The following is a 13,216-nucleotide window of genomic DNA, read 5'->3' on the forward strand; positions in this document are numbered from 1 at the left end:
GTTTTGCCAAAGAAAAAGTCAGCTAAGCCTCTGATTGACTAGTCTATTATAACTGCATGTCCTTTTTTTTTTTTTCTTTGACATTATTTTAACACCTTGGCCAATCAGGGGGGAAAAACATAACCATATAAGGAGCTCCCAATTCAGCTACGCCCAAATATGGAGTGTATAATAATTATAGCAATGATATTATCATTTGAAGTTCCTTTGTTACTGCAACCACACTAGATCGAACTGACTTATACCTAACTTAGAATCAAATTCCCCCAAAATTGTCACACCTCTATCCCTCACCTCCTGGGCTTAGTCAAAAACATGCTGCTACAAATCCCTCTGAACTCAGGGGAAAATGTACAGTATTTGCAAGAAAATCTTCACGTACAACGGTAAACAAACTAGAAAATAAATATTAGTACGTTTCATAAGTGCTAGAATGGGATGGTAGTGAATAATGTGTATTCTGTAGTTTAGTGTTTATCTTGCAAGGGTAAAGATTTATGCGGGGGGCAGTGAGTTTGTTTACATCCTATTTCATTTCCTACTTCACTAATGCGCCATAATGGACTAGAGTCCGCTGTGATCAAAGGCATCTGGGGAAAGAATATGGGGTTTAGCCTCAGAAAAACACACAATGTGCACTTATTGTATAATATCCGTTATGTCCCTGGCTCTCAACGTAGGGACCCATTTGTACACTGTGTTAATTTAACACTGAGGATAACACAGAGGACACCCATTTTGATACTTTGATACCCCAATCTATACGGTGAAATCCTCAGCGTTAATTTAACGCTGAGGATTTTACCATGCAGGATGGAGGTCCCAGAGATAAAAAAGGAGAGAAAACGTATCAGATGGGGGCCCGTGGCGTAACACATATCACCTATCCTTGAAATTAAAAAGGTTGAGAACCAGTGAATTATATGATCTCAGTGAATGCAGTTCACACACACACACACACACACACACACACACACACACACACACACACACACACACACACACACACACACACACACACACACACACACACACACACACGGACACTTAAAAATCCCTTGTAGCAATTTAATTGCTCTGCAAACCAAGCAGTGGTAGAGGTTTATCTGTAATCTCTGTGGTGTATACCCAGCTCGACGTTGCTTATCGTTATGCTAATGTATTTGTATCTGGCATGATTTGTTAGTCTTTAGCTCAATGTGAGCTGTTCTGTGCGTTGCCGTTCCCCCTCTAGCCGAGGTCCTCTTGATTAGGTTGGAGGTAATTACTGGGGGGGTTTGCTTGACTGAGCAGCCAAGGGCATTTCTCATATTGCTCTGACTGAAGCCAGACCAAACTACAGGGGTTTTCCTCTGCTTTTATTTTTAAGGACTCCCTGTCTCTCTCCCCTCCCTTCAACATCACTCTCCCTTTCAACTCCTCTCTACCCTCTATTTTCCACCAGTTTGCAAGATTCTTTCTCTGTGTGTGTGTGTGTGTGTGTGTGTGTGTGTGTGTGTGTGTGTGTGTGTGTGTGTGTGTGTGTGTGTGTGTGTGTGTGTGTGTGTGTGTGTGTGTGTGCGCCGCGCATACGTGTGTGTGTGTGCGCGCGCACACGTGTGTGTGCGTGCGCGAGAGAGAAAGCATTCTGTCTCCAGTGTAGTGTTTGATTCCGCTTCTAATAAAATGAGAACAGGGTTCTTTCTCTTTTTTCCTCTCAAAACTGGGCCATACGCTCTGGAGTACTGCTAGTAATTATCAACCTTATGAAAAGCTATAAAGGGGTGGGGGTGGGGGGCTAATCATTAAAGCCAGTTAACAATATTGGGGCATGGCTGAGGAGGAATGAAATAAATATAAACGACGTCCAGAAGTTGTGGGGTAAAAAGGATGGAGGCAAGAGAGAGAGAAAAGGAGAATGAAAGAGATAGAGGAGAGGTCAGGGAAGGAGACAGGAAAGGGTAGGTTGCAAATGAGGATGTATCAGTAAGCATGGAAACTGCAGAACATGAGGAGAGGAGAGGAGAGGAAGTGGCATAAGCATAATTGAGGCTTTGTATGACCTCCTCATTCGCAGATTAAACAACACCTTCTTAATTTCAATTAAGGGCCTCTCTGTCTCAGACAGCTCCACATGATACCCACAGCAGACCACATAGACGAGCCAGAGTTATTACTGCCAATTAACACTGCTGACAAGGACGTGTCAAACACACGCCATGTGAAATAGGACAGCACGCTGGTTCCCTGTCACACATTAAATATTCACACATTTAATATGTGCTCCATTGACATTTGGACAGATACACCACCCGTGACATTTTTGAACAGAGCCATCCTGCAGAGTGTAGGAGATTCATCATGACGCACAGCTTTGTACCGCTTTCCCAAACGTGTTATTGATGTGATGTCTTTGCTTCCTTCCATGCTTATTACTTGGTTTACAGTGACATGGCAATACAAGAAGTAGGACACTAAAGAAGACTTATGCCCAATTCATCCATGCTGTGGGCTTTTTTCAGCCGGGGACACCATCGTACGACTAAGTACAATGAATGCAGTTCAGCGGGGGTGCTACTGTATGCATGCATCTCTCTCTCTCGCGCTCGCTCGCTCACTCACTCACTCACTCACTCACTCACTCACTCACTCACTCACTCACTCACTCACTCACTCACTCACTCACTCACTCACTCACTCACTCACTCACGACTCTCGACTCTCAACTCTCAACTCTCAACTCACTCACTCACTCACTCATTCACGACTCTCAACTCATTCACTCACTCACTCACTCACTCACTCACTCACTCACTCACTCACTCACTCACTCACTCACTCACTCACATACATACACACACACTTTGTATGATCCTGATGAAACAGCACACCCATTGTCTTTCCCATGAACCCTTCAGTTAATGCAGAAATAGGCCTGTGAATCTGTGAAAAGAACAAAGTCTCCTGCATGCCCACTCAGGTCTAGACCCCGACTTCATTGCGTGACGATCACATACTGTAGTAATTAGTAAACAAACAACTAATCTAAGCTGCATGATTAATGATGCACAACTAATCTTCAGAACTTGAACTTGATCTGATTGATGTTGAAACACTTTGAGTCATTACATGCTCCTCAGAGGAAGTGTTTTTCTGCCACTAGCAATGCTGCAGTAGGGATTCGTGAATTGGGATAGTATTGGTGGAGGGATTCTTGTGCACATTTCAATCAAACCCTTATTGAGATAAAGCTTAGGTGACAGAAAATCTATATTAACTAGAAAGGCACACTCAGTAGAGCGCAAATCTCTGATGGGAGGCATGCCTTACCTCCCTCCCTCCATCTGTGTGTGTGTGTGTGTGTGTGTGTGTGTGTGTGTGTGTGTGTGTGTGTGTGTGTGTGTGTGTGTGTGTGTGTGTGTGTGTGTGTGTGTGTGTGTGTGTGTGTGTGTGTGTGTGTGTGTGTGTGTGTGTGTGTGTGTGTGTGTGTGTTATTTACTAATAAAGTAGTAAGAGCATGCAACCAAAGCATGTCAACCAGCAATCTGTCTATGAAATAAGTAACACAAACTAAAGGTGTAGTAAAATAATCATCCAAATGAATAGTTAAAAGGAATTAAATGTAGGCTATGTAACTAAAGTGTACAATGCAAAGACTAACTTTACCTTAATATAGTAGTGCTATAATAGCACAAAATAATGCATGTTTATGAATGTCCCAGATGACAATAAAACACTGGACCATAAAACAAGTGAACTCTCTTTTCACTTGTTTGAAAGTCATGAAACTGTATGAAACTTTTATTTCATGCAGTGATTTTTTGTTAGATTTTTAATAACAAAGAAAGATTGTCATAATATCAACAAAGCAAAGTGGTGGACAACTAGTGCCAGTGTTACACCATAATTGGTGAACTAGTTACACAATTGACCCCACCGGCTGCTGCTTTCATCGTCAAGATTGATCTGCTACAGTGCATGTAAAATTTAAACCAGCCTGTTTACCCAACATACATGAAACAAAAGAAAGTGGTAGGTCACCAATTCAGGCGTAAATAGCAACCAACACAACAATGTAAACTTGTACTTGTAAGGCTGTAATGTGAAATGTGAAATGTAACTTGTCGAGTTGTAACTGGCCCACGTCCTTCATGAGGGGAACTGCTGTAAGAACTTGGCACCATGCCATAAATTGACATAAACATATTTGTAATTACACTGGTCTCTACTGTCTTCATACACAGCTAATTGTCAAGCCTCAGACAAACACACTCAATATCTACGCTTCTGTGCTTAGTTGACAGACAGCTTCAAACAAATACAAACACACATTCAGATGCACACTCACCCATGCACATATTATGTGCACACATTGCCCACAAATGCATACACGTCCACACGCACTTATGCATATGGAAATCATTGTCACAATTGCAAAGCATAAAAATGCACACATGTTGTAATACACAAATAATATACCTATAGAAACACATACATCAGCATAACTGGTAACAAGAAGCAGTGCATGTCAGTTAATTAAATACGAACACTGTACACAGGTGGATAAACTACGGCAACATTGACAAATTACAAATCCGTTCATGGTATGTTGGCACTGAACCTATGAAGTTTCATTCAAATCAGAGCAATCAGAGTAATTTTGTTTTTAGAGGAACAATTACCTTGACCTTTGACATTGACCCTGCGCGGAATTCTGAAACGCATGTTTGACTTTGCAAATTGAAGTACGCAAAATATATTAATTGGAATAAAAGTCAATTATATGAAATAACCTTTTTATTATACAGTACAATTATAGCAGACATTGTATAGAACCAAGGTTCATAATCACATTTTACCCACCTGGGAATAGGCCCGTACACAGGTATTCATATGATCTATTAAATGATCGTGTCACATAGATTTGCACACACCGTGCAACTGTACCATATTGTAAAAATTAAACTTTGAGAGAAGAGCTTACTTTACATTTTTCAAACATCCTTTGTATAGGTCACAGTAACACAGATGAATAGAATTAGCATATGGACATGCATATGCATTTTAAGACCTCTTTGTGGTCCTCGCCCTTTATACTTTGTTTTAGGATGAACAGTGAAAATAGCCAAACTTCAAGCTCACACTGCTATGCGTTGTGATCTTGTAGATCTGCTATTTTCACTATTTCTGTACATTTTGATATTCTTTTTAACCTATATTGACATGCCCAAAATAGGGTATCCAGGTTGAAAGTGGTTAAGAACAGTTATGTCTCTATTCATGTTCTTACCCCAAACCTACTAACCTTACATCTCCAGACTTTCCACCGTGGAGGAAAGCCTGGTATTCGTTCCAAACTGGCCCGTCTGATCCGGTTTAGAAAAAAGGAAAAATCGTGTTCCGGTGGTGGGTTGGCGGCGCATTGTTTTTGATCCCCAAATAATGTGCAATTAGTTTAGTCTCACAAGTTAGAATACCAAACGATTATTATACCAAAAAAAACGAAACAAAACCATATTTAAACTAGGGGAATCATTTTGGAGGTGCACAGCACTGGAGGTTCCGGTCGTGGGTTCCGGCCGCCTGATGACGTAAAGTTATTTCCGCTCCGACCGGATCAGAAACCTGAAAATGATGGTATTGATGCCAGGCTACAAACCTACAAGTCCTCACTCTCTCTATCTCTCACTATCCCCCATTATTATCATTATCTCTGAGGGTGTCCTCTATCTTCACTCTGTCTTTCTCTTGGTAGAGGTTAAAGTCAATCTGTCCTTGTCAGGTTTAATCAAAGTATCCACAGATTCAATTTAGCAGCCATGTGTGCGAGGCTAAGGTGGCATTCTGTCATTTGTTATCTTTAGGGCAAGAGAAAACAAAAGGATTTTCCTAATGCATACTTTCTGCCCTTTGCGCACATGGACACACACAAGGGCACATAGACAGGGTCAGGGTGAAAACATAATCTCTGCCTCCCAGCCTTAAGATAAATCTGAGATAAAGATTGATTAGTGTAGCAATAACGACAGCATCAAGTACAACATGACATCTGAGCAATAACAAGCTATACGATCCATTTCCAGTGATCCAGCTGTTCAACAGAGAGAGAGAGTTGGTTTTCTTCTAACCCCACACTGTTCACGGGTTGTACCCAGCCTTTTGAATTTGATCATTTAATTAAATGTTTGCATCAGTGATACTGAAGCCACCATTAGAAACTTTACAAATCAGGTTTGTTTTGCAGTACAGTAGTATAAATGTTGGCTCAAGGTACCATGGTGAAAAAAGAATGTCAATCAGTGCAGACATCCAGCTAATGCATCAAACATGGATTGTGTCATCAGGCATTGCTTTAAACCGGTATAAGCAATAAAATATCACGCTACTTTAATAGTTTATAGGTCAAATATCTTTCTACAATTACAAGGAAAACATTTAAGTCTGAGGGGAATTCCTATCTTCCTATCTCATCTTCTTCCCCCCGCATGCTATGTCTCAAACAGTCTGATTCACAGTTTGTTTCACTCCCTGTCCACCTTCCCTTTTTATCTGCACACCTATCTCACCCCTCCTCAGTTACTCCATTTTTGATTACTTCTTTATCTATCTCCACCCGCATCTTCCCCATCCACCCCTGGCTTCTGACACACTTTCTTCTTACATCTTTAATATCTTTAAGGCTATCTCTTTTTGCCTCTGCTTACTAGCCCCCCCACCCCCTCTCTCTCCCTCTTTCGGTCTGACCCCTGTCGCTGTCAGTAAAGTTCGGATGAGAAGCTACCTAACACTGCATTGTCTGATCAGGTGTTGTCGAGTAAGCGAGTTTGTGGCCCTGATCTCTTGCGGTCAGCTTAATGCTATCCTCTACTGGATGTCTCCTTGTAACCCTGTCTGCTGCTTGCCAAAAGGGGCCCCAGATTTGTGACCCAACAGTCGATCGGCCCGTGGGATTCTTACTCCTACACCATGCTACAGCCCACTCCATGCCAGAAGATGTCTGGGACTTCACCGTCTCCTGTCAATATGCGAACGGATGAAATACCCTGCAGCAAGTGCCGTCATTTCATTTGATTCAAAATGTTCTGCGGTTACAGAAGCCGTCGAGTGGACACCAGTCTGTAGTGTTATTACCTGTCAAATGTGTGTTTTTATGATTGCATGCCTGTTGTAGTATAATGATAATAATGTGTGGGTGAAGCTGTTCTTTGTTATTAGAGAGCGGTAGTGAATGAGATACACAGAGGCAAGCAAGGGTCACTGTTCAATATCCTACACCTTTCAAGTCAGCTTCCACCTTGAACAATCTAAGAGGGTGATTATTGATTAATCAGTATACATTAATGAGCTGAATTGATCTCAAAAGGGGGAGGCACTGCAGATTACTGATAGAGACAGAGTGCTTTTATCAGGGAAACCAGGCAGCCATCTTAAAAAGGACCACACAGGGGAAGAGGAAGAGGAATGTAGACTGGAAGAGGATGAGGAAGAGGTAGATAATGATGAGGAAGGCTGGCTCAGTTTGACAGGGGCTCTGCAGGCATGCATGCACGCACACACGCACGCTCGCACGCACCCAAACACTCACACAGTTTCAATACATGAGTATTGACTTATCTCTACACATTCTTACAAACACCAAAAGCATGTCATTCAAAGGTCAAAATGAAGGAGGTGTGACTTATTACATCAAACGTTTGTACTCCGCCATCGAGTCTTTAACACAACATCAGAACAGCTGACACAACTTTTAAACAACTATTTTGGAGATCAACACATGTCAAGTTTCATTTAGCCAATAGTTATGTTACCTATAGATACAGTAGGTGAGGAGGTGACTCTAGGGTGGTGTGCTTTGCTTTCATTTCTTCACCATTTTGTGAAAATGCAGTATTGATTGAAAGCATGACACACTGTATGAATATGATGAAGTTCCTATCTGGGATGGTTTTGAAACATTGCGAAGGAATAATCATAATCATAGTCATAACAATAATCAAAATTCTCCTATTATAAATGCGCAAAATCTTTGTCCGTCTGTGTGTGAGTGTGTGCGTGTGTCTGTAGTTCACATATCTCTAGAACCGTCCGAGTGACCAACTTCAATCCGAGACAGAAAATGGCTCAGTTTCGTGGCCGTGAATAGAACATTAGCCCAACAACAAATGGGTAATGCTGAAAATTGTGATGTTTCCGTTTAAAGCTGCAGCCCATAACTTTCATGTCATAGCCGGGATTTGCGCCCTAGTCCTATAAAAAGTATTTTATGTTAAGATATAGCAGAGAGCATGGATGGGAAGGCGAGTTGTTTCCTTTTGAGTTTTATGCAATAACTCTTGTCAACCAGTAATCGTTCTACCTGACCGAGCTAGATCTAAATATCTAAATAGAAGAGCAGGGAGACCACATGGAACCACTGCAGTTGTGTCAGTTGTATTGTATGTATCAACATAGGAGGTAGTCGTGGCCCACAGGAGGAATACTTTTCATTACCTGATGCGGTTTTACCTGTGCAACACTACATGGTTTTTACCTTTCCTTGCGGCACGAACTGGCCTAGTGAACTGCACCTTAAGAATACTGAACACTGCACTGCTGCTATTTATTTATTTTGTTCCAGTTTCTTCGTTTAAGGCCATTACACTTACATAATCTGTTACTGGTATGTGTCCAGCTTCCACTATGATAGGCTCTAGCAACCTGACAGCATCCATGTGGGACTTCTCATTAATAGATTTTTTTAAATAATGTTTCACACACAAACAAAGTTATGGTTTGCTGCTTTAACAATGTCACCTTTGGTAGCAGACAACTCTATCTGAGTAATAGATTGAATTAGCTCAATATTGGTAAGGTTAATCATCATAAAGCAAATACAGTAGCTGTAGAATATTTTAGAATAAAATGATGAAATAAATCAAAGTGTGCCATAATGTTTTAATTTCTCATAATATGCACAAGTAATAAATAAGCAACAACTAAAAGCCCTGTTAGCAGCCCCTAGAGGATGTGTTGCTTCATACATCCAACAGGACCGGTTTGGTTTGAACCGACCTACATTGCCATCCTTAGAGCCACACTCGCACTAGTGAAATTACTAACAAAAAAAAAAGAACATTTTAAATTATTATTATTGTGTGTGTGTTTAACCCTGTGTTGTGGGGGGTTGCATAAATATTGACTGAGGATTAACACATTGTAAATGACAGCAAAAGCGAGTGAAATCAAATAAAGTGCCATAATTGTGATTGAATGTTGTCATTGATATTTATTTTATTTGTATTTATTTATTTTCATTTCAAATGAAAGTAGTGGATCAGAGCTACAGGGTTTGATATCACACTTATTGACCCGACACTTTTGGAACGATACAGCAGAAGTATGGTTTTCCTGAAGATTGAAGGTCTGAGATATCAGGCTTCAAAGTTTGGATTTTCATGCTTTCTTAGCTCAGTGTACATTGAAATTGGACTACCTTGGAAAAAATAATCCATGCGTTGTATTTATATTTATATTTATTTATGACACATTGATAACCCTAACTTGATATTATGCAATATTTCATATTTACACACCAATTTCAGTTACTGTAGGTCTTTTAGGTCGACTTTTGTTCATAGATGTCTTTGAGCTCTCATGTACAAGTGTGTGGCAGCGGGATGACCATCTATGAGCAATATAATGAGCCATCTAATATGAGCCAGGTGAAAGGCAGCTCTTAAAGGTTAGCGTGAACAAGGCCAGAGGACAAGACAACACCAACCCCAAGGTGCTCAGGGTGCACGCGGGCAGCTGCATTCCAGCACCTTTTCAACCTCTCCCTGAGGCCACATTTGGTGCCCCCCCAACAGTGGTTCTCAACCTGTGGGTCGGGACTCCTAGGGAGGTCCCCACATGATTCGGGGGTGGGGGAGGGGGGTGTATCACAGACCCATCACATGACAGTGAAGTGACAATTTAAGGACTTTTAAGACCTTTTTGATACCTAAAAGAATAAATAAGAAAGAATGAAACGAAAAAAGAGTAAAAGATAATCACTGCATCAAAAGTAATCAACAAACTATAGTATAAAAATGGTCAAACGTTGGTCAAATAATATAAGAAAGAGGCAAACATTTTGAAATGCGAGGCGTTGTGAGCTTGTAGATCTGATATTTTCACAATTTATCGTGGAACCGAGTCAAACAACTCCTATTCCAAGTGCATGCTTATCAGGGTGGGGGGGTGCCCTAGAAGGGATGACCCAACGTTCTCAATAACGATACAGGCCAGTTGCTTAAACGTCACACGTCATAAAGATCTTTGAGAGAATAGTGCTGCAGCACCTCAAGCCCTGGTGAGTGAGTCAATTTACTATTTAGGCATAATTTAGCAGACAATTTTATACAGAGCGACTTACAAAGTGCAAGATCAGAGTAAATGGTTACATGGGAGTGCAAAGAAAAACAATGCAGTGCTTCAAAGAAACTTGGATACTAGGATAGTACATGGGGTGCCTGTTTGCATAGTTAGTGCACTAAGCACTACATGAGCCACAAGATCCTGAGTTTGAGTTCACATTGCACACAATTCATTATAACATTTTGTGCAGACTTAATATTTTGGCCTGAGGGTGGTGCTAGAGGAAAGGTCATGGGGGTCACTCAAACGGTTAGGAATAGGTTTCATCCACCGGGAACACATTTCATCCACCGGGAACACAAATGCACGAGAAGTGCATCATACACCGTGTTATGGTATGACTGTCCTCCACCAAGAGCAACGACGCATAATTAACACTCCACACAAAACAAGTGAACGTGTCTATCAGGATTGAACTAGCAAGGCAAGGCACAGGTTCTCTAGCGCTGTTCCTCAGCATAGCTGTCAACCCAAGTGGTGCTGTTAGCTTGTCTAGCCTTCAGGCTGCTACAGACATACAACTTTGCAAAACAGACTCTGCTTGGTAGGCAGTTTAGTTATTCAGGCATATTACTTTGGCTTCCAAGCTTGGGAATCTCCTGGTCCTGCCTAAAAAGCAGCTGGATTACATTGGCGCACACACACACACACACACACACACACACACACACACACACACACACACACACACACACACACACACACACACACACACACACACACACACACACAGTATGATCAAAACATTAAACTGTAATAGCTGTTTTTTCAATAGTTGAATATCTAAAGTTTATTCCTGGAATGATTTGGTTAATTTGTAAGTGTATTCAAAAAGTTGCAAATCTATCTATCTATCTATCTATTGTTTATACTGTATATATACATTTACAAACCACATATCATTTATCGTGAATAAATTCCATGAAATCCAGATCATCATGTCTGGTGACAGAAATCCCCATAGAAAAGGAACGGAAAGTAAAGTCCAGGTTATAAAGTGAGTAAATGGTCCATAGCTGCTACTGACCTGGTCTTTTCTCGTTCCGTTTTCGACCCCCACATAGCCGTACTTTAGATATCAGAACAAGGATCTGTTTCTGACACAGGGACTTGTTGCTTTTAGGACAGGGCTTGCGCTTGTTTGTTACCGGTCGGTTGGCTTGGTCGTCCTTGACAGCACGTTTCTGTCTGATGAGAGAGCTGGCAAGAGCTGCCATCTTCCCCCCCCTCTCACCTTTGGGAGGGGGGTGTCTTCTTTCTCAACAACCCCTCTTCTGGTAGGGTTGTTACTCTCTTCAAGCAAGGTGGGATGAGGGGTTCTGGAGGAGACCCCCCCCGGGGGAGCTGGGGAGGTAAGCGGCTCTACAAATACTAGTTTAGTTTCAAGCTTCCCGAGGCAAGGGGACAATTGTGTAAAATGCGAGTCCACCTACAATCCTATGAAAAACCTCTACTCTGACAAGAAAGGAAAATGTGTCACCAATATCAAAAGATCTCGCAGTTAAAAGTGCTGAGTGCTGTGGTCACATTTTCTGTAAAAAATAATAATTCTGTAACTAACTACTACTAAAAAAAGAACGTATGGACTTTAACCTGCTTCCCGGCTCATCTTGTCCACACATTGAAAATATACCTAACAAAAAAAACGAGTTCACAATACTGCAAAAGTAACAAAATTCCTAAATAGAGAGATTATACTCTTTTACATATAAAAATAACACCTCGTCCAATGAAAAGTGCCATCATCGTGATGCTATGAAACGCATAAAAATGCGAGAGCAGCCAAGCTGGCTGTCACCGTCTGTGTAGTCCACGGAGGTCCAACTTTGCCCCCCATTTAAATGTGCATGCAGGGAACAATAATAAAATGAGATTCTGAGCAGTAATCCAGCAGATTTAGATCCAGAGGTAGTAGAACTGCGCGTGGGACACGGACACACACGCGGCAGACGGTCTTGCAGGAATGAAGACAGGAACAGTGCAGAGGGATGGACAGAGAGATCTCTCCTCTACCTCCGATGGCATGCTCTCTATCCCACAGCCCTCACCAACCCACCCCCTCCCTCCCTCCCTCCCTCCCTCCTTCCCTCCCTCCCTCCTCCCATCCAAAGTCAGCGAGTGAGTGTGAGAATATGTGTGCGCGAATTCCAGCAGCCACCATCAGTAGGGGTGACATTCATGAAAGAGAGAGAGAGAGAGAGAGAAAAGGGATAGAGAGAGAGTGAGAGTGAGGGTAGGGGGAGGGAAGGAGAGGCGGTGATGTGAGGGAATTGAGCTTGACTGGAAACAAGGGGGGGGGGGGGGGTGTACAGGCAGCAGCCACTTCTCCGAATTAACGCTCAGAGAAGCTACAATTTCTGTGTTGTACATTCACCCATCCATCTGACTGCCCTGCTGAAGCAGAGAGATAGCACAACGGGCGAGGGGGGGGGGGGGGGGAGTGAGAGAAGAGAGAAAGTGAGAGAGAGAAGAGTGCTTAAGGTGCAGATTGTGACAGTTCTCTGTCTCTTCAGGAGGAACAGCAAGACTGTTGGGTATTTCGCTGGCACACACACACACACACACACACACACACACACACACACACACACACACACACACACATATACACGCACACACGCACACACACACACACACACACACACACACACACACACACACACACACACACACACACACACACACACACACACACACACACACACACACACACACACCTACCTTTTGTACCATGGTAGAGAATTGAAAATGTTTTATGTAATTGTGTCTGTACCCAGGAGTTTTCACACGTGTACAGTATCATCACTAATGCTGCATTTTATTTTGTTTCTTTATTCTA

The 13,216-nt window shown here is 42.0% G+C and overlaps 1 protein-coding gene across 1 annotated transcript in view; it reads right to left on the minus strand.

The window, feature by feature from the left end:
- The window catches only part of fgf11b (fibroblast growth factor 11b), a gene marked incomplete at both ends in the record, with an annotated part of 40,691 nt that extends 29,097 nt beyond the window's left edge, over nt 1-11,594 (minus strand). Inside the window, one exon of the mRNA XM_084075163.1 lies at nt 11,405-11,594. Coding sequence (XP_083931289.1) covers nt 11,405-11,594 — 190 coding nt within the window. The remainder of the gene's footprint in view (nt 1-11,404) is intronic.
- Nucleotides 11,595-13,216: the final 1,622 nt, after the last annotated feature.

Source organism: Gymnoscopelus microlampas (assembly GCF_963454915.1).
Source record: "Gymnoscopelus microlampas genome assembly, chromosome: 12".
Lineage (NCBI taxonomy): Eukaryota > Metazoa > Chordata > Actinopteri > Myctophiformes > Myctophidae > Gymnoscopelus > Gymnoscopelus microlampas.